This window comes from Polyodon spathula, chromosome 12 (assembly GCF_017654505.1).
Source record: "Polyodon spathula isolate WHYD16114869_AA chromosome 12, ASM1765450v1, whole genome shotgun sequence".
Taxonomy (NCBI): Eukaryota; Metazoa; Chordata; class Actinopteri; order Acipenseriformes; family Polyodontidae; genus Polyodon; species Polyodon spathula.
The window spans coordinates 9,212,051-9,235,039 of NC_054545.1; the positions used below are offsets into that span (position 1 = coordinate 9,212,051).

The 22,989-nt window shown below is 38.1% G+C and overlaps 1 protein-coding gene across 2 annotated transcripts; it reads left to right on the forward strand.

Moving 5' to 3' along the window:
- Window positions 1-2,267: 2,267 nt before the first annotated feature.
- Window positions 2,268-22,757, forward strand: LOC121324456 (bromodomain adjacent to zinc finger domain protein 1A-like). Of its 2 annotated transcripts, none has more exons than XM_041266356.1 (28): window positions 2,268-2,402; window positions 2,726-2,876; window positions 4,170-4,448; window positions 6,011-6,166; window positions 6,734-6,835; window positions 7,177-7,264; window positions 7,386-7,523; window positions 7,755-7,869; window positions 8,243-8,409; window positions 10,306-10,401; window positions 10,872-11,010; window positions 11,179-11,325; window positions 11,456-11,551; window positions 11,699-11,923; window positions 12,150-12,315; window positions 12,986-13,099; window positions 13,503-13,624; window positions 13,788-14,372; window positions 15,030-15,193; window positions 16,499-16,656; window positions 16,969-17,117; window positions 17,793-17,879; window positions 18,176-18,423; window positions 18,692-18,912; window positions 19,149-19,624; window positions 19,802-19,980; window positions 20,653-20,740; window positions 21,192-22,757. In XM_041266356.1, exons 2-28 carry the CDS (start codon window positions 2,764-2,766, stop codon window positions 21,377-21,379), a joined length of 4,806 nt encoding a protein of 1,601 aa, XP_041122290.1. In that variant the 5' UTR covers window positions 2,268-2,402; window positions 2,726-2,763; the 3' UTR covers window positions 21,380-22,757. The 2 variants fall into 2 exon arrangements, with proteins under 2 accessions (XP_041122290.1, XP_041122291.1); XM_041266357.1 differs by having other exon boundaries at window positions 2,268-2,370.
- Window positions 22,758-22,989: the final 232 nt, after the last annotated feature.

Below are 22,989 nucleotides of genomic sequence, written 5' to 3' on the forward strand. Positions count from 1 at the left end.
ACAGCTTTGTAAGGGTTAATTAAATGCCATCGACATCATTCTGTTTATTAATCTGCTAATACATACTTTTAATGGGATGAGCAAATCAAATGATTAAATTAACGTAATGGGGTGGCTGTTTAATGGTTGCTCATGACGTAACTTACAGTGGAGGCTATATCGACATCGTGTGGCGAGAGGACTAAATTACAGGTTAAAAACAAGTGAAAAACACAGGGCCCTAATTACACTACAGATGCTCTAGGTCTAGTATTGTAAATTATAGAGCACTGTTCTGTTTCATTTCCATCAGACTGTGGGATGAAATTAACATTTCATGAATTGCACTTTTGAAATCTAGGTAAATAATAAAGATTTACAATTGCCGAACTAAAAGTGAAGCATTTACCAGTATTCTCTTATGATGTAATATTTCTGGCAATTATATTACACAATAGAAACCACGTGTATTTCTTATATTAGAGTACGTCCATATTTTAGTGATGGAATTCGTATATAATTCTCTTTCATTTCAATCCATTCCTCAAAATCAAATTACAATATTGATAGAAACAACAACAAAAAATAGATACACAATGGCTATGTCAGAAGGTTACACTGAACTTTGGTCAAGTTCTTTCAGGTGAATAGCTCTGTCTAAACTGTGAGTTATAATGGTACAATCTATAGGCTTATGTCTGCCTCACAAAGGAAAATGCCAGCACGTTATATTTTTTTAGAACAAGAAGTCTATTCTGGATGAGGAAAGCGGGTGATTTCATATGGAGATTCACGTTGTTGGATTTTCCATATTATAAAAAGGTCAGGCAACCTTACACTGGATTTTGTGGGGGAAAGTAGTCATATAAGATGTGTTCGTGTGTAGCATAAAACTACTGGCAAAATAGCTTGTCTGGCATTAACTCTAGTTTTCCATTCTACAAAAGTTGTAGACAAAGCTAAATGTGGTGTGACTGGTGATGGCCTTTGTTGGGATTCATAGTCTTTTAAATGCATTCTCCTTTACAGTTTTTAGAAAGAGGTCACCAATAACCATTAAAATGTGCATTATCATATTTACAGTAAAAAAAAAAAAAAAGAAAATAGGGAAAGTCATATTAGACTGATTACTGTGGATCAGTGCTCATTTACAAAAATGAATTATTTCAGATTTTTAGGTAAAGAAAGTAAATATCTGGTTAGTTTTCTTGCTAAACTGGATGAAAGTTTAACATTACCAACAATAAAATAGAAAACAAACCCCACATATTTGTAAATATATTGTGGACAATTACATATCAAGAACACTTGGGCTACAGGACAGTTAACAATGTGAGCAGCTAATTAAGGTGAACTATTTAAATCTTCAATGGGATTTAAAACAACCCTATTGCATTATTTAATGATAGCATTCCCAGAAGTCTGCAACCTGGTGCACAATATATCATCGCTCCCATTCTGTTTTCCTGTTCCACTAAAATGGTTGCCTGGGTAACAACTGGACATCACCTGTCATCTAAGTTTCAACACAATGAAATACCTTCAGCGAACCATGGCTTTGAAACTGTCCAATGGTCTTTGTAAAGCCTTGAACCAACCTTTAAACACTGGTTCAGAATCATGAGGTATAGCCTCTTATATTGTTTCTCAAATGGGAGCCCTTCTACACACACACACACATATTATACAAGATTTACATACACAGGGGCTTCCTGTGTTACAGGTAATAGAACCCTACCCAAACTTTACACCTGTGTTTCATGCTGCCCAAAAGAACCTAATGAGGACAAGTGGTCCTGTTACCTAATACTTATAATAATACAAGAAGTGGGTGGAAAATTAAACTGCAGTTTTGGCAGGATAAATGGCCTTTAACTGAGTTAAAGTCAAAATAATGCCTGGAAAAGAAAAAGAACATCAGCCAAACAGTAAACATCCAATGAGGACTGAATGTAATTTGGCTTGTAAACTATAGTTGTGTGTAAAGCTGAGAAAACGTGAGCGAGGCCCCAAAACAAAGATAGTCCATGCCAAGAGCAAAATGCCATGTGCTACTGACAAACGACAATAAATACGAAATTTCTCGAATATTACTAACCCTTTTCAAGCCTATGAAACTCACAAGAGACCTCTTAATAAGCACCGCCCCTCCGCCCACCACCCCAACGAACTCTGTCGCTGTCCTGGTTGATTGGTCAAAGGCTTGTCAGTAGGGTAACAACGATCCAACCGGAACGTGGATCAGAAGCGAAAGCTCCACCTCTTTGTCCTTCCTTATCTGTGCACTGGAGCGGATCAAAACTTGAGTAATACAAACAACTCCGAGAAGTGGGGGAACCGAGAACGGAACATTTGTCTTGAAAATATAACCTTTTCATCATTACACGACTGGTAATGAGTTTCATAACTCTGTTGTGAACGAGGTATTGGTTTTATTGGTGTTATATACATATTTTTCTAATTATAAGCGGTAAAATACGGTATGATACAGCCTGAGCACATTTCATGTGGGCAGGATTTAACGTCATTCAGTATTGTGTGTGTGAGTGAGGCAGTGGAAGCGTGTGTTATTAACAAAAGGCTCAATTTCCTCTTTTAAAAAAAATCTCATTAAAAACTTCAGTTCTCTTCTCTCTACACGTGTTTCTCTTCAGACTGTGCCCTGTGTAACTAGGTGAGTTGGGAGGCAACAGTTCACTACCTGATAGTAGTTTTTTACTTTGTTTTTCCCTCCAATTTTTGAAAGTCCCGAGAGTTGAGAGAGACAGAAGAGAAAGGAAGAAGATGCCGCTTCTCCACAGAAAGCCGTTTGTCAGACAGAAACCTCCGCTGAATCTCAAGCCCACCGAAGAAGTTTTTCTTTGCAAAGTAACCAACGAGATCTTCAGAGACTACGAGTAAGGGGGTATTTATTTCAGACAACTAACAGTGGTGGCTCATCTTTGCAAACGGAAAGATGACATTTCGTAGTTCGACAATAATAATAATAATAATAATAATAATAATAATAATAATAATAATATAATAATAATAATAAAGCATGACAGTCAAGGAAGTCGGTTTCTGTTTGTTCAAATTCGAACTAATGCGTTAGATGAAAGATTTATGTTGAGGCTTGTAAATAAAATAACTAGAATGTAACTGTGTGTTGATGGTATAAGTGATCCAATGTCACGAATAACTCGTATGTATTAGTACTGTACTACTCTGCTATGCCTTGCTTTACAATAAACATGATCAGTATACTCATGTTTTATGATAACACACTTTTGCACTTTCGGTGCGGTTAGATATAAGCCAATACCAGCGGTGTTGGCTCCAGTAATTATTCACTGCATGAGGTTGAGGTTAGTAGGATTATGAAATATTGATCGAGCCCTTTCTTGATCTCTTGATTAAAAAAAAAAAAAAAAAAAAAAACAATAGTAACAACCCTCAAGTCCTTACCATTTTAGTAAACACAAAATATGAAAAGTATTTGTTTTGTTTTTCTGGGGGGTTCAGAAGTGAAAATCAATATGTATTAAGTGATTAAATCAAAATAAATAAGATACTGTCACTGCAATAATATATCATGGCAGTGCCATGAATTGATTTGTATGTTAATTATTGCTGCAATTGCATTCATATCAAACAGTGTAATGTGAATAAACAAAGTTGTAATGTAGATAGTTAACCCTAAACTTAAGTAAAGACTCTAAGGATTGACAGATTTCAAAGCAACCCATTTGGCAGCTGTTCAGTATGCAGTGTTCAGAATAGCTATTTATATAATTACTCAATAGTTTGTTTTTCTTTGCATTATTACCATTTACAGGTTATGATGAGATTTTTCTTATTTTGAATAGAGGGAGGCCTAAACAATGAATATTTAGAATGTTCCAAATGTAATTTTGCCCTTTTGGCTTTCACTTAATGTGTTCACTTTTTGTGTGTTCAGTTGTCTTTGTTGAGGTATATATGTCTCTTTATGATAGAAGTTTTAGTATATGAAACTTACAGAATTAATGTGTAGGAGCATTTTAATGACGTTCTAACCAAACGCAGATCTTTAAAATGTCAGACCTTTTTTTTTTTTTTTTTTTTACATATTTAGAGAGCTGTCAAGTAAAAAAAAAAGTCTTGAAATGAAATAATGGACAGTTAAGAACCCTGGAAGTATAACTAACGTGCTTTTTTATAATCTGCAGTGAATTTTTTGAAAGGACTATCCTTTGTAACAGTCTGGTATGGAGCTGTGCTATCACAGGAAAGCCTGGACTGACTTACCAAGAAGCCCTTGAATGTGAGAAACGAGCCAGACAGAATCTACAGAGTTTCCCTGAGCCCCTGATCATGCCCCTACTGTACCTCACCACCTTGACACGCCGCTCTCGGCTCCATGACATCTGTGATGATGTCTTCACCTACGTGAAGGATCGCTTCTTCGCTGGAGAAACTGTAGATGTAATAAGCACAAATGGAACTAGGTGAGGACCTCAAAAATTATACCTTGTTTCCAACAAGTGTGCCTGAATTGGTCTGAATTCTCCCAGAACTCGAGTTGGTGAAAAAGGAGACGCTTCGATGGTTTGCAGTATTCGTGTTGATTATTTGCTTCTTACTTCTGCAGTTTTGTCTGCGTTAAGCTTAAGGATGGTATTCTGTAGTTTTAAAAATGAAAATTGTAACAATAATATTGTATGTTTTTAAAAAAACGGTAGTGTTTTTGTTTTAAGTAAACCTGTAACCCTTAAGAATAATTTGTCAAAATGAATTACTGGATTGTCTTCAAATTAAAAGAATTGTGGAAGAAACATAAGCCAGGATTCTGGTTTTGAAGCACTGCCCAACTGCAGTTTAACATGGAATTCTCTGATCAATTATTAGAAAAATATATAGTATGTTGTGTTCCTTTTCCTAAAGGTGGTGTTTATTCTGTCTTGACAAAACCAACATGCCATGCCAGTGCAGAGCCGTTTAATAGACTTAGATAACAAATATTACTCCAAAATGCTGAATATTTTAAAAAGGCTTAAAGGTTTGCCTAATGTTCTGGATTTCAATGTGACATGTTAAAGGTTTGTTTCCCTTGTTCTCATGTAATAGGGCTCTATTGTAAATCAGGCATTTTTTTTGTGTTTTGTAACATTGGATTTTTTTGTGTTATCCATTCAGAAGACTTTTTGGGGCTTTGTTTCAGAGATTTTACATGTAGTTTTTGATTTGCCGGTTTTGGTGATAACAGAAATGACTGATGTGGGTGGAGTTCATACAGAGCCACTCTGATTGGTTGTTTTAGCTCTGGGAGCCTTCATCAGACATGCCTTCCTTGCGTTACTGAAAAAAACATGAGACAACATGGAACCACAGCAGGGGAGGGGAGACATGTGGAGCACAGACACTGCTTTCTTCTTTACATACTAATGTGACGATGCCTGGAGCCATACGTTAGTGTCTGGGTGCAGGGAGGCTCATAGTTTGAATCCAGTATGAGGCATGTGGTGCAACTTTAAAGAAAATACACTTCTTGGCTTTGTGCTTGAATCCCTTCTGTAGTCAGTGAGTTGAGGAGAGATCTGTGTTTCAAATTAAATTAACCCTTTGTCCCAGTTGAACACTTTAACAGCACCTATTTCTTGTACCAAAACCTTCTAATTTCTAGCAAGTTTATTTATTTGTTCTAATTTATGAGGATGTTTCCCACAACCGCATGATAAACCAGCTTCATTAGACTGGAGTAAATGCTTTACCATATAGAAACAGCAGAGCTGTGTTGTACCTAACTTTGTGATTTGTAAGCCTCTGTCAATCCTGGAGGCTACAGGTTCTGTTCATGCTGTGACTGGATTATAGTAATCTGCAGTTTCTGAATTGATTCAAGCAGTTCGCTCATAACCATGAATGTGCATAGATCAGAATGTGATAGGCACGTTATAGACCCTGTTTTGAATTATTTTTTTTCACTTATTATACTATTTTGATATATTGGCTACTTTGTTGTCCTACATTGAAAATGTACTAACTTTTATTTATTTTACCTTAATGTTAGGCAGCCATGCAAGATTCTAGAGGTCCTCTCGCCTCGGCAGAATGGCACTGTAAACGGGCACATCAAACCCAAGACTGAGGGAGACTCTATTATCATAAGTGATGACAGTGAAGATGAAGGAAATACCAAAGCCACTAAATCTCCAGCAAATAATGGGTCAGTAAACGTATTGCCTCTAGTTGTGTTTGCAGTTGTTAGTCAACTCTTCGTGAATGCCTCTGCAGTACTCAAATGGCTATGTCATTAAATTTAAAATTTGTAAACATACACTTGACCTTGAGACACACATTTTAGTTATTTTTCTGCCCTGTTAAGATTATGTTTTTTTGTCGGTGTAATTAAAAAATGCTATTTTGTTAATAAACAAACCCTGTGTTATCAAAACACACCATTTGTTTTCGGTAGCATTGCTTGCAGCCTCTTCAGACTAGCAGACAGGCTTAACTCCTCAGCTCTGTCCTAGACAGGTAAAACATTAGGCGGGGTCTTGGCACCTATTTAAACTATCACTTGTGTTTCTCTTCTAAATTTCTCTACCTAATTAAATATGATCTCATTTCTGATTGTTTTTCTTCCTTTCAACCAACCCAGCTATACTAACAACCCACACAACTAACTAAATATTGCCTATAATCATTTGTATAGGCATTTCTAAATAGTGAGGTGTTGTCATGTTTCCATCACCGGTGAACTATACATTTTCTGTATTATTTTGTGTTCTAGGAAAAAGAAAGCTGTGATCAAACCTTCTTTATTTAAATATAAAGTGCAACCTATTAAAGTTGAAGGATGTGAACCCATTATTGTCAAGACTGGACAGATTAAGTAAGAAAAAAAATCACTTTGCTTTTTAATTTGTACACAACCTCAAATGTGATTTAAAAGGTCTGCAATCTTTAATGGTTAAAAAAAATGTCAAAGTGGTAGATACTATTAAAAATGATGAAATATGGATCTGGATGAAAGTGATGTCCTATAAGGTAAAAACAAGTTGAATGCAGATGACAGAATTGTCCTTTTTAAAGTGCCAGATATTCTTGGAGATGTCTTTTGTACTTCCTGATATCATCTCCACGACTACTAATTCTTTATTTTTCAAACAATATGTGTTAACTTTATTTTTGGGATGTTAAAACACCTATTTTTAACCCCCTTTCTCATTGTAGCCGTAAGAAAAATATGTTTTCTCGTGAGAGACTGAAACTGCTATTGAAACAACACTGTGAGCCTCAGAATGGTGTGATTGGAATTAAGGTATGTTTACATATCCTTGATATGCTGTAGCCAAGCCAGTAGTGGAATGGTATTATGTTGTATAAGGGGCTGCCTTAATACAGGAAGGAACACTTATACATTATGTTTTTGTTTTGAACAGACTACTAGTATTACAAAATATAAGTTATTGGACCAGAATTTCTTCTCCTTTTTCCCCGATGAGCCACCAACATTTGTGTTCAGCCCTGCAAGTAAAGGTCGATGTAGACCTGCCAGTGGACAAACCTCTCATGGACATGTAAGTAATCAAATGTGATTAGAGTCTGCTTTTTTAATCTTGCAGTGAAATACTGTGTTGTGTGTGTCTGTGTTTTAAGTTATTAAAACAATGTAAATTGAACCTACTTGCTCATTAATCTTTACATTCATTCTTATATTTGATATCCTGTAGTTATTGTATTACTGGTTTGATAAAATAGATTCTTGTTGTGTGTGTTGTTTTCACACTGCTTCTCCTGGGTTATTTTAGTCTGGCAATGCCACTGATGGAGAACATACTCCCAGGCGTAAAAATCAAAGCAAAGATAAAGCCGCAAAAGAGGCTGAAAAGCTGCAGAAACAAAAGGAGGAAATGAAAGCTATGGGTAAGGTTATTTTTTTTGAGATCTTGTAAAATGGGAACTGAAGCTCAGGTAGAGATGTGGGTTCATCACAGCTTGATGTGATAGGCATGTTTATATCCGTGGTTTAAGTGCTGAATTGCAGCGTGTGAGTGCAGACCCTGGCATCAACAAATGTTCACTGTGCACAGCATTGGAATAGAATACAAATTCAGAAAATGTTTAGGTTACCAACAGCCATATGCAGTTTTGTATGGAGTTACTAACACTAGAGTGTTATGTGTTATATTTTAGAACTTTCACATTGTTTCATTGCCTACCAAGTATTTATTCTGAATGCGTTCCTTCAGAGAATCCACATCTCTCTGTTTGACAAGAACATTGATTTCTTTTAAAGCCCTGGAGAAGGCAAAGCTGAGACAAGAAAAATCAGATAATTTTGAGGCCAAGAAGAGGGAGAAAGAAGACAAAGAGAAGAAGAAGGAGGAACTGAAAAAGTTGGTGGAAGTGGAAAGACTGAAAAAGAAAGAGGAGAAAGACAGACTGAAAGCACAAAAGGAAAAGGTAACCAGATGCTGAGTTATTTTTACTGTGTATATATTCCATGCTGAGATGTACATTGGTCTAGTGAGTAGGGATGAAACAATTGTAAATTTCCACGACACGAATAGTTGAGAGCCCACTCTTTCACGATACACCGATTATCGCGTTAGTAGTCTTTTATTTTTTAATTGCTTTAACTGAATAAAAAAAAAAAAAGGTTTTTGCAGACCTTCTCAGAGAAACACAAGGAAGCTACAGACATTAAAAAAGGGCAAGATTCTAGCAAGAATGAAAATGACTAGCACACAGGTGGAAGAAAAATAACACTATGTAACACAATTTTTGTTCCTGGGTAGTAAGTGTTATTTCCTAATTGCTTATGCCTCAAGTATAGAAAATGGATATTATTCCCCACAAACTTTGCTTTTGTGAACAGGACAGTGATATTTCAAAATATCGCTATTTCCAATGGGAAAACGGGCAAATGTGTGTCTTTTCGTTCACATAAAGTCAGAAAAAACAACATATGAATTCAAATTAACATGTATTTATACTAAAGTAATACAAAAATGACTACAAAATTTAGAAGTGAGTAGTTTTTCGAGATTTACAATTCTACTGTAAATCACTTTCACGAATCAGCCCCCAAATGTAGTCTCCCATCATGTTCTCGTTATACTGTCCTTGGTAGCAGCATTTAAAGTCCAGTATATCCTGGTGGAAGCACTTGCCTTGCTCCTCCGAGTACGCTCCCATGTTCTCCTTGAATTTATCAAGATGAGCATCAAGGATATGGACTTTGAGGGACATCCTACAGCCCATTGTGCCGTAGTTCTTCACCAGAGTCTCAACCAGTTCCACATAGTTTTCAGCATTGTGATTGCCCAAGAACCCCCGAACTACTGCGACAAAGCTGTTTCAAGCCGCTTTCTCCTTACTAGTGAGCTTCTTGGGGAATTCATTGCACTCCAGGATCTTCTTTATCTGTGGTCCGACGAAGACACCGGCTTTGACCTTTGCCTCAGACAGCTTAGGGAAGAAGTCTTGAAGGTACTTGAGGGCTGCCAACTCCTTATCTAGAGCTCTGACAAATTGTTTCATAAGGCCCAATTTGATGTGCAGTGGTGGCATCAGCACCTTCCGGGGGTCCACTAGTGGCTCCCACTTGACGTTGTTCCTCCCCACAGAGAACTCGGTCCGCTGTGGCCAGTCCCGCCTGGGTGGTAGTGCGCCTTGGTGTCCCTGCTGTCCCAAAGGCAAAGATAGCAGGGAAACTTGGTAAAACCGCCTTGGAGACCCATCAGGAATGCCACCATTGCAGCCTCTTGATGCCATCTCAGAAAAATGCAGATATGTATCCACTTAGGCAGCTGGAACTAAACTGAACTGGTGGGCTTAAGGCCCCTGTATTTATACTACTATTTATATTACTGGAAAGTTCTAGAAGTTACTCCAAGTTTACTCAGCACTGAATCTATCTGGAATGTTCTGGAAAATTTAGGTAAATTTCAAAATATCACTGTCCTGGTCACAAAAGCAAAGCTTGTGGGGAATAATAGCCATTTTCTATACTTTTGAGGCATAAGCAATTGGGAAATAACACTTACTACCCAGGAACCAAAAAAAAAAAATAATTGTTACACTGTGTAATCTTAATGAAATTGTCCTTATATTACCATCTTTAATTGCAAAAAATGATCCCTTTATTTAAGTCTGTCAAAATGGGACTGCATGCTTTTTTCTTCCTGCTTTATTAATAAAAAAAATAACGGCTAAATGGGTAAACATGCTTCTACAGTGTTTGACATTGTTGACTGAGGGCAATGTGTCTCGCTCTGAGGCATCATTTGCTTTATAGTGGTTTACCACTGTGAAAGCAACCTCCCATTCCTATGGCACATTTTCATTTTTTTTCAGGAACGGGAGAAGCTACGAGAAGAGAAACGAAAGTATACCGAATATCTGAAGCAGTGGAATAAACGGCGTGAGGATATGGAATGCGATGATCTTAAGGTACGGTGCAGGTGCTGTGTATTAAATGATAAAAATACTATTTTGGTGTAAGGCTAGAAGTCAGAGCTATATAAATCATAATTTTCTTATCCTAACAATATTATTCTGTGCATGGAGATGGATGTAAATCAAATGGAGAAACTCAAGTAGCTAATTAATTAGAGCCATACTGTAGGTTGCCAAGCAGAAGCTTCTAGGTTTCACCTAGAATTTAGACATTGACATTTAAAATTTAGACATACCAGGTACCAAACCTTCTGAAACGAGGCTGATTATCATTAAAACAAGATAAAACAATGCTGTAGTATTCGCAATACGTCTAGTAATGCTTACCTGGCAACTAGTCATCTCATAAATGGAGCAGACATGGGCATAGTGACATGATACTACTACTGAATGGTGTTGATTTTTAGTCTATACATATACTACTGGTTTTACTTTTGTGACCATTGTTTGGTCTGGTCTTTCAGGAGCTCCCAACCCCCCTCCCGGTGAAGACACGTCTGCCCCCCGAGTTCTTTGGAGACGCCCTGATGGTGCTGGAGTTCCTGCAGGCCTTTGGAGAGCTCTTCGACCTGCAGGATGAGTTCCCTGAAGGCGTCACTTTAGGTGGGAATGATTAGAAGTCAAATAAAAAGGGACTGTGTCCCATGCGCGATGGTAAATTAAGTATGCAATAATCTAGTTCAGGATTTGTAGACCACTTGACTGGTCTTGTAAAGGAATCTCCACTCTCCTGTGAAGCTGACATGTTTTTTGTGTGTGTTTTTGCTCCAGAGGTCCTGGAGGAAGCCCTGGTGGGCAGTGATCCTGAAGGCCCCCTCTGCGAGCTGCTGTTCTTCTTCATGTCAGCCATCTTCATGGCGCTGGCTGAGGAGCAGGAGGATGTGGCACGCGAGCAGCTAGCTGAGGCCGACACCAAAGGTCAGCCCGTCATTGTGCAGCAGTGCTGTAGTGTGTTGTAACAAAAGTTGTGTTTTATTTTAAATGTTTTTCTGTGTAACTGCATTAAATCTCTAAATTTTAAATGCACTTTCTCGCTCTCTCTCGTTAGATCTCACAGAAGCTCTGGATGAAGATGCAGACCCAACCCAGTCTGCCATCAGTGCTGTGGCTTCTCTTGCAGCTGCCTGGCCACAGCTATACCAGGGTATGTCTTTCTATTTTTAATCTACAGTTTTCAATCCTTTTGGGAAACTTTGAAAGCTTGATATAAACTAATCTTTTATGAGGTAAAACTATAAAACTACTGTAAGACCATGTTTTACATTTGACCCATAATTTATGATCTCTACAGGCTGCAGTTTAAAGCAACTAGACCTAGACAGCTGCACTCTCTCTGAAATTCTTCGGCTTCACATCCTGGCTTCAGGTGCTGATGTTACATCAGCCAATGCCAAGTATCGCTACCAGAAACAGGGTGGCTTTGATTCCATGGATGATGCTTGTGTGGAGTTGCGGCTTTGCAACCCAGGGCTGATAAAGAAGCTATCCACCATCCCAGTATATGATCTGTTACCAGGTGAGAAAATAATGAGTAGTAAAACCCAAAATAGGCATGCCTGGTGTAGGAACGAAAGTAATGACAAACAAAAAAATTCTCTATTGTAAACATTTTGGCTGTAGATTACTTATTTTCTTAACCATGAATGTGCTCTCTCCATTACCCTGGTTCATGTTTCTAAAAGGTTTTTCTTCTGACTATTTAGTCTAATGATGTTGTCTCTTTGTTTTGTTTTTTATTTCAGGCGAGAAGCTGAAAATCCTCCATGCTCTCTGTGGGAAGTTGCTGACTCTCGTCTCCACCCGGGATTTCATTGAAGACAATGCAGATATCCTCCGGCAAGCCAAGCAGGAATTCAGGGAGCTGAAGGCAGAGCAGCACCGCAGGGAGAGAGAAGAAGCAGCAGCCAGGTATTCGCTCTCTGTAGTCCAGCTCTGACTGTGTACCCAGATACAGTCCTGTTCACTATGTCTTGTGTGTTTTGGGACTAGAGCTTTAGTTTGTACACAACTATTCAAATATGTTTGACTACTGAGACTGTGTTTTCAGATGAAACTGGAGGAATGTCCTAATGATGGTGTTGCCAAACAATCAAATATTGGCAGATACTGGGTCCCCATGGGCTTATCAACTAAAGACCTTACCATATGAGTGTAGATGAGTCTCATGATCAGGTGCTCCTGCATGTTTGAGTTGTGGGCCCACAGTGAGCAGTACTACATCGGCCTTGGCACTTCTTAGTTCACTGACCAGTAAGCTGGTTGCAGTGGAGAAGTGACACATTCAGCATTTCAAATTGGGTAGAAAATTAAAAACAATTAATAAGTCCAGGTTATAAGAGAGTAAGATTTTTATAGGAAATTGTATATGGTGTTCTTTTTAGTTTCCTTTAACTCCTTGCGGTAAATTTATTTAGAGGATAGCAGTGCTACCAAGTCTTAAGATATTGTTATTTGTCTTACGCTGACACCATGAAGTCCTCCGAAGGATCAGTATTCTTTAGACATTTGTCTGGGTGGAAAATCACATACAGTAGTGGAGATCTTGGGTTCATCAAATGAATGAATCCTTGTTTTATAGGTTTCGCAAGAAGAAGGAAGAAAAGCTGAAAGAGCAAGAACTGAAGATGAAGGAAAAACATGAAAAGCTAAAGGAATATGAACAAAGAAGTGGCAGAAAGGAAAACACAGCTGGGTTTGTGTTGTCTGGAATGGGAATACAAAATAAATAAAAGGAAACATTGTATTTTGATATATCAGTAGTTAGAAACCAAAGAGAACTTTGGAAATGATGTCTATTACATATTAATTGTGAGGATTCAAGATCAAGGAGTCAGTACTGTTCTTTAACCTTTAACTACCAAGAATTGGGGGGTGGGGGTAATAAATAAAACAAGGATATCTCTGGTGAACTGCTTGTGATGCAGCTTTTGTAAGTTTTGGTAATAGATCTGAACTGTCAGAATAATCACAATAATATTTTAGTAAACAGACAAATACACTGTATTAGCAAAAGTTAAACTTTTGTTGGACACTGCATCTGTTAAATGAAAGCATACTCGTACTCAACTGAGCTTTGTGTTGGTCTGTTTTGGCAGGGAGGAGGAGCAGGAAGAGATGGACACCAGCACTGAGAGTCATGAGGGAACCCAGAAGGAAATGGGACAGGACACTGCCACTGAGGACGAGGAGGAATCTGAACCCAAGACAAGCAAGAAGAGTAATATCAGTTTACTGTAATTGTGTATAACAATTTTGCAGTAAGGATATGTTACTGTGTAGGGCAGTATTTAATTGTCCTTTTGCATTCTCCCTTTCGGGCATGAGAATTTTCAGATTTTAACTCCAGATTAAAATTTGTTTTTTTTTTGTCTGCTTTATAGAGAAGAGTGCAGGACGTAGAGAGTCCCCCAAGGTGAACGGCACAGAGAGTAAGGAGACACTGAGCCCTGAGGAGGAGGAGGCCCTGCGGAAGGAGCAGGCGAAGAAGGAGGGGGAGCTGCTGGAGCGCATCCAGAAAGCGGCTGTCTGCACTTACATCTTGCCTCTAGGCCGGGACCGTCTCTACCGTCGCTACTGGCTCTTCCCTTCGGCCCCAGCCCTCTTTGTGGAGGAGGATTACTCGGGACTCACAGAGGACATGCTGCTGCCCAATGACTCTGGGGCTGCAGTTCAGGGACCGACTTTGGAGAACAAAGACCCTCGGGACCCTGTCACCACCCCAGTGCGCTCTGGTCAGGCTACAAGCACTTCCGCCATTGTCAACAGCACTCAACAGTCCTCCAAACCAGTGGACAAGCCAAACCTTTGGGCTTTCTACAATTCACCAGAGCAGCTAGAGCAGCTGATTGAGGCACTGAACACCAGGGGGCGGCGAGAGAGTGGTCTAAAAGAGGCTCTGCTGCAGGAGAAGACAAGAATTACAAAGATGCTGAGCAGCTGCCCCACACACAGGTTTCACATTCCTGGTAGGGTATACAGCAAGTTTGTATTTCTTCATTCAAGGAAAATACTGTTAATAAGGTTTAGAAATAAAACTGTGACCTACTTTTGAGTGATGTAAGTGAATATATAAAAAAAAAAAAAACTTTAAACTTTAAAGAAGTCAGATGGAGTTCTCACTCTTTCTGTTTAACTGTCATTGTGATCTTAAATCACTACCTTTGTTACAAATATAGTAAGGTGAAACAGTGGTATGTAAGGTCTGTAAGATCTTGTTAAAGCCATTCAATGAGTTAAACTTGACCCTTAACAGTGTTTGCAATATAAAAACCCTTTTAATTTTTACAATTATGTGTTTAAGTTTTATAGGGTTATTTAATAGCCTTGGGAGAAAATTGGTGGTAAATAACATTTGTAAACCTTGGCCTAATATGGCTGCCATTTTGTAGTCAAAAGACTAAAACCTTTGAGATGTTGGTACTCTGATGCTAGCATCTAATAGTAGATTGTTTGACATTGGTCTTGTGACCTTCTTGGTCAAATTATTTCAGAAAGTTCTTTCTATGTTGCTCATGTTCCATTATTGTAATCGGCCAGTAAAAATGAAAAGTTTTGAAGTGATGTTCGCATTACATGGTGCCGCAAGGGGATTCTTGTGTTTTTATTATCATTATTATTTTCAGATACGCCACAAGCTGAGAGCAAGCTTGTGTCTGGCAAATCGAAAGGCGCTCAGATTACCCAGAATACTCAGCTGACAGCAGTGAAACACCTTGAAACACGGCTTAAGGACCTGCTGTTGGATATCGAGGACAGAATTTATCAGGGCACTTTGGGAGCAGTAAAGGTATATTCACTGTAGTCTGGTCTTTCACAAATACCAGGGTTTCTGTTTATGTTAATTGTACTTATCAAATCTCCAAAGGTGCTTATAAAGCTGACCTTTATGTAGAGTAATTCAAGGTTAAAAACTGCTAGAGTTGAAATTGAAGTAAAAAGCAAGTTAGGAGGTAAGAGGTATATGGTGTTTGTGATACTACAGTACACCCTTGCTGTTACGCCCTTCTGAACCTTCGGCTATGACGAATCTGGCCCCTGGACGCCAAATAGAAAAAAAAAAGATCATATAAACACACTCTGTCAACATCCCGGTCTGTATGCAAGGGATGCCACCTCCACAGTGAAGTCGACTCTTTTTTGTTTTAATATAATGCCCGCGCTGTGTAACTGCCTCCGAAAGGGGGGAAAAAAAAAAACTAGAGGATCTGAACTTTTCATGTCAAGTTGATTTTGAATAAAAGCTTAGTTTGGGATTCTTGCTTGTTCGATTAACGATTTGGCACACTTTGAAACGATTCACGTCAGATTGAAGCTGAACTTTTATTCAAAATCAATTTGGGATTTTTGTTTTTTTGTACTGTTTTAATTCTTTAACGAATAAGAATGCAAAGGCAGAATACTGCATACATGAGATGAACAGGTACATATAATTCTACTTTTATTCACAATCTCATTAACTTACTCCAGCAATTTATCATTCGTTTTGATTGTCCTTTCACTATAACAAACACCTCGCTATAACGAACAAAAGGCTTGGACCCCAACCGGTTAGTTATAGCGAGGGTATGCTGTACTACTTTAGCTAACAGTTGCATGTTTGCCTGGTCGACTCAATTAGGAAATCTCACCAGCACTAGCTCTGTGGTGTCTAACAAGTGCAGGAATCATCACCTGACATATGATATATGCGCACACACACACACTAATCCAGACCAAAAATCTGTGGGGCCTCGGTATGTGTGCCAGTGATAGCTTTCCAGCTGCTATTGACATTTAGTACCAATCTGGAAATCTGCTTTATTAGTAGTATTATTATCATACAAGTAAGTGATGTGCCAAGGAAACAGAAAATAATTAAACAAGAAAGGCAGCAATGTGACCCCTGTTAATGCATTAATAACTGGAGGATTAGGAGCACACCACCGGACTACAAAAGATGAGAGTAGCATAAGAGCAAGGTAGAAATGCAAGGGAACAGGAATATTGGCGTGCTTGGGATAAGGGAAATTCTGGACATTATGTATTCTGTACTGAATTACAGAGTCTAGAGACTGAATGTAACATTTTTTAGCATTGAACCTAATTTTTGTAGGTTAAGGAGAGACAGGCCTGGAAAAACGCTTTGGAGAGTGGCCAGTATGAGTTGCTGAGCAATGAAATCAAGGAAAATGGAATTGTGGAAACTGAAAACGGTCATATGGAGGAGATGGGAGTAGATGAAGTGAACATGAAAGTTGGCACAAAAGACAGGTAATATATATGAATAGATTAAAGGCTAACTATAACATTAAAAATAATCGATGTCCAAAAATATTATATTTTAAAAATACTTTATTTCTGCATGATGGGAACTAAACCATTCTTATCTAGTACACAGCTGTATTATATGATTCTCTCAAGTTCTGTTACAGGTGTTGTGAAGTAATAATAAAGTATATTTACTGTCCATTGTTCATCTATCCATTGTACATTGTAAGTTTACAAACCATTCAGTTAGAAGTGTCATCCCCTTATTTAAAAAAGAAAAGTTTCAGAATGACCCGTTGCCTGTGTTTTCCATAGGTTACTTGAATTAAAGAGTGAATGTCAAAGCACTGCTTCTACCAGCACCAGCACGCCACAGCCAGTAAATAATGCAGTGCATTACCTGGCATTAGCTCTATCCCAAATTGAACAAGGCATTGAACGGAAATTCCTTAAACCACCACTGGGTAGGTACAGCAATCTGTTAATACAGGCCCTGAAGAAGTGTGATTATTTACAGGGGACAAGATGCTGGATAAATGTCTTGTTATACAAAAATTTCACATTTTGTATATTTATTAAATGTGGCAACTTATTTTAAAGTTTGTTTGTTTTGTGAAAAGATTTGAAATGACAAAACAGTGGACATACTGCAGCAGCTTTGAATTTTATTTCCCCGGTCCTTAAATAAGGGTGTCTGCTAATAAATAAATAGTAGTAATAACTGCACTTTTTGATTCTTTATTGTGACTGTGTGCTGTGCTGTGTGTGTATCTATCTATCTATATCTATCTATCTATATTATTAAAAAAATAAAATAATTTTTACAGTCAGCCTCGGCTAACTCAACACCCCATGGGATAGTGTTGACTTATCCAAGGTGTCGAGTTAACCACAGGTGCACGTGAGCCGTGGCATTAACATGCATATAGGTAACAGAACTCACGTTTCGCACAGAAATCAAGCATTGTCCATTTGTTCCGCTTGCAAAAACATGCACTTTGTTCTGCTGACAATCTTTTTATCCCAAATAACCTGAGCTTTAAAGTCTATTGAAAGAGAACAAGAGACCAAGACTGTCGAATTAAGCAAAGGCTGTGTGTGTGCATTTTTGTGCTAATAGTTTTCCTTCATTTAAACAGGGGATGAAGACTTGAAAAAGGACCAAAAAGGAAAGAGAAAAGAGGACAAGAAAAAGAAAGATGAGGACCAATCTAGTGAAAAAGATGGTAATTTTCAATTTATAGTGGGCTAAATTTACATGTAATATTACAATTAACATCTCTGGGGAATTAAATTAAATCAGCACATTGAATAACAATTAGTGTGTCACAGTCTCTTAACAGATTGATTTGGCCAGGTCATTCAGGCTGCATAGCCCGGCTTGGTGACTAACTAGCCAGATAGATTCCTGTGCAATAATCTTTTAAAGTAAGAGTTTTCTAATAATTTATAGTTGGTAAATAAATGATATTTTATGAGTAAATAAATAACACCATACTCCTTCATGATGTTTACCACTCAGATGCCAGCGACAGTGGCCGTGTGCACAAGACGGTTCTGGACCGTTGGAGAGAATCCCTGAGCTCCTGTTCCAGTCTGTCCCAAGTATTCCTTCACCTATCCACTCTGGACCGTAGTATCATGTGGTCTAAGTCTATCCTAAATGCTCGCTGTAAGATGTGTCGTAAGAAGGGTGATGCAGAGAACATGCTCCTGTGTGATGGCTGCGATCGAGGGCATCATATCTACTGTATCAGGCCAAAGCTCAAGGTAACGAAATTGGGGTTCACATTCTAGAAGAATGCTGCTTTATCTGAAGATGTATTGATAATTATTATTTTTAAATTACATAATTCTTCAGTGGAGTCCTGCTAGTCAGAATTTCAGTGGGTGACCCAAGGTCTTGTGAGCCAGTGAATTAGTCAGTTTCATAACCCAAAAAACTTACTGGTTTTAGCTTTCACTTACCCAGTAAGCAGTTTAGCAAAAGCAGAATAATTAAAAAATGCAGTGGAAGACTAACCTATGTGGATTTCAGACAATCCCCCAAGGTGACTGGTTCTGCCCAGAGTGCAGGCCCAAACAGCGTTCCAGACGGCTGTCCTCCCGCCAGAGATCATCAGTCGACTCAGATGAGGAGCAGGGGCCTGAGAGCAAGGAAGAGGAGGAAGATGAAGAGGAGGAGCAGACAGAGGACGAGGAGGAGGATGAAGAGGAGGGTGAATCTGAGGATGAAGAGTATGACGATGATGAAGAGAGGTATGCTTTAACTGTATTTCATTGTCTAGAAAAATCACAGCATCTATTTGAATTTAGGCTTCAGATTCAGGTCATTAAGTCATTTGGAAAAAACATGTTGCATAGAAAGTATTAAACACCATAAATGTGGGTTATAGTGACCTTTTAATGGTCCTGACATCTGTAAAGTGTGATTTTATGTTTGGCATTTTACATTCTTGATATACCTGTTTTATTTATTTATTTATTTATTGCAGTCTTCCAAAGAAACGTCAAGCAGCAGTCAAGCTGCCACTGAACACCAAAGGCGGCAAATCTAATACCCCCAGTACAGGACGAGGTTCACAGCGGCAACCAGAATCTGGCAGATCCACTCCTCGCAACCAGCAGAGCACCTCAAAACAGACCACATCTACTGGCAAGGGTGGCTCCAAGAGCTCAGGAAAGAAAGGGAAGGCTACTCCAGCATCTGAGAACAGGCCTCCCTCAAGGCCTGGCAGTCGCTCAAGCAGCAGGCTCAGCTTGGAGCTGAAGTCAGCAGACAACTCCTTCACAGACCTTTCCAGCTCTCGTTCTAGAGCGAGCAGGGGGAAGAAGACTGTGGAAAATACTCCTGAAAGCAGCCCTGCATTATCCCGGAGCTCAAAAAACAACTCTTCTCGAGGAACCCAACCGATCGTGTTGCCCCAGGAGAGCGAAGTGGATCGCAGGGGAAGGAAGAGACAAGCAACAGGTAGGAAGAATAACCAGATATTTTGATTTGGCACAATGCTTGGATTCTTTTAAATGTTTATTTCCAGAATTTAGCTTGCCTTGCTATTCCTTTGTCCAAAGTGTGTACAAGTTTCCAAGCTGCAATTATTCCACGTCATGTTGAAATGTTAAACTTATTGTTGTTCGTTTGTTTTAGATGCAGCAGACCAGATTGCCCAAGTTAAAGCTGTGGTACCGCCTCCAGTGCCCTCCAACAGGAGGAGTTCAGGTCGAAACTATGGTGTGCACGAGCTGTCAGCATGTGAACAACTTGTTGTAGAGTTGGTACGGCATGAAGACAGCTGGCCATTCATGAAACTGGTCTCTAGAACCCAGGTAAAGATCCTGTATCACTTGTACTACATAAATATATAGGTTATCTTTTATAAAGTGGAAACTCCTGACAAAGGAATAAGAAGTTTGTTGCCCATTACTATTGCCAAACTTAGGTTTCCTTTTGTAAAGGCACTTCATGATTCTTGTTTTTAAGCTATATCCTCCCCAATAGCAGATTGATTCCAGTATATTTTAGCCTAGAGTTCTGCATCAAGTCGGGTACACGCGGATGACTTGCAAAAGCGCGTGGGATTCGGGTCAGAATTTGAACTTTATCACGGTTTGCAGTTCAGGTGCGGGTCTAAAAAATGCACCACGTTTGAGTTAGGAATACATCTGCAAAACTGACAACCTAAATGTACTTTTACATTTGTTTGGTTTTGTAAGCATTCCTACACATGGTGTGAATTGCACCCTTGAGTAATTGTAATACTTTTGATAAATGTTGGGGACATTTACACTCATACTTTTGGAACGACTGGAAAAGAAGTAATAACATCTCAACAGGACTGCCAAGTTTGAATCCCAGTAGGTCAACCATGCAGCTGCCTGGTGTTCAGTAGCTGGAATTGATATATGTTAAAGTAGATAACTACTCCAATGTAACAGTTCATCAATAGGTGTAGGAAAGTAAATGCAAAACCATATATTTAAGTTTTTGATTCCCCACAGGTGCCAGATTACTATGATGTTATCCAAAAGCCTATTGCCTTGAATATAATCAGAGAGAAAGTCAACAGCTGTGAATACAGTATGGCCTGTAAGTTGAATTATTTACTGTAATTTTCACCTTTATGATATTTATATATTTAATTTGAATGATTAGCTGTTTTGTTTATGTGGGACCTTGAATTCTTTGAAAATCAGAACAGTTTGACTGTAGTACTGAAAGCCCGGGCATCCTTGTAGCAACACCTGTCTAGGGAACACTTAACAACCTGATGTCCGTGAAGAAAAATGATCAATTAAGTTGTAGGTAGGCCTACTTTTGCACTTTCATTAACATGGTAGATACAATCAATCAATCTTTATTTTATATAGTGGACCACCATCACAAAGCACTTTACAAAATGCAGTAAGAAGAAAATGCATAATACTTCAAATACAGAGAAATGCATAATATATGATAGTAGCATAATACATGAAATAGTAGAAAGTGCACGCCTCCTTTGTCTTTTTAATAATCTACTGTCTGTTTTCTGGCCCTCCAGCTGATTTCATTGGAGATGTAGAATTGATGTTCGCCAACTGTATGGAATACAACCCTCGCAACACAAACGAAGCAAAAGCTGGAGTCCGACTTCAAGCCTTCTTCCACAGCCAGGCTCAGAAGCTGGGAGTTCAAATAAAATCTGCAGACCAAATAATTTCTCCACCTACCAAGAGGTCAAGGATGTAAGCCTTCCACAGAACTCTGACACTTAATTCTGGAAACATGAGCATTCAGTAAAGATAAACAAGCTCTTAACCCAGACTAAAGAATCCCTTTACTTGTAAAGAGAAGGAAGTACATAAGCCTCACATCCATCTCCACAAACTGACGAAGGAGGCTTGTCAATTTATTGGAGTTTTAAACTAAGTCAGGTGGTGGCATAAAATCCTCATGCCATTTTAAAGTCCTTCATGAACTTGCTTTCAATGGCCTTGAGATATGATCTACACTGTAATCTTTCAGTTATTTCCATTTACAACACTCAGGAGATTTGCATTTTGTTGTGATATTTTGGTTATGTTGCATAAGGTATGTATATTGGTGGCAATTCTGGACATCCTGATATTTAAAGTACTTTTTTTTTTTTTTTTTTTGCCAGTAAATTCCAGGTTTTCAAAAACTGTCTTATGATATTCCAGTCTGAATGAATGTTTTTTTTCCTTTTGGTCTTCAGTATAGTTTTTCTAGATCTGCTTTTCATAGCACCATTTATTGAAGAAAATAATATTTGGTGTATTTAGGGGATGGTGTATCAGGTTCCAGAGTCAATGCAACACTACACAGAAATGAAAAAAACTGCATATCCTTTCAAAGCTCTTTCTTGCTAAACCTCGTAGATATTTATTTAGTGTTGAATATAATTCAGGGTTTGAGAACCCCTTTTTTTTTTTTTTTTTTTTTTTTTTTTTTTATTTAAATAAAAATGTTCCTATCGAAGGCAGTTTGCCTTAGAATTATTTTCATTGTTGTATGAGCAATTTCAAATGTGCTTTCTGATAAATAAATAATTATAATCTAGGCTGTTGCCTACATGGAATTTTTGACAGAGGAAGGTATTTAAATAACTTGTTTATACCATTTTCTGTACATTTTTTTTTTTTTTTTCTACCTGTAAAAATAAAAACATGGTTGAAATTGTTTCATACTTGTGGCTTTTATTTACCAATTCCATAATCTGCTATTTTTAAAAAAGATACACATCTTTTCTAAAATGTAATGTGTTAATTTCCTGTAAACTTCCTAGTGTTTTTTGTCAGTATAAAACTAGTACATCTGTTTAATGTGGCAGACAACCGGCCCTCAAAAACGAAATGTTTTATTTAATAATGGACAAATATCTAAATAGCCAAATGGCTCCATGTAAAAATAAGGCAAGGAAACAAGCACTAGGTGGTATATTTGTTGTTCGAAGTCTAATGGCTTTCTTTGAAAGGCATACATGAGTGCTGGTAATGCAATTCCCTTTGACTTCTAAACAGCCAACCGCAGAGCGGACAACAAAAAATGTGATTATATTTGTAAATATACTCATGATTTTTATATTTCTAAATCAATTAAACTGGGGCCTCTCAATAAAATAATTAAGCATACTTCTCTCCAATTTCAAGTTCATGTGTGCAACCAGTACTATGAATATCTGTAGATTATACATTGTGCCATTTGGTATGTTAAATAGGGTTTGGTAGTTTAAACTTTGTAAGAAGAGTACGTAAACAAATGGCCCATTGTTTAATCTCATTCACGTGTTAAAATATGAAATGTAGCTAGCAATATCCCATATGGGCACGCCAAAAAAA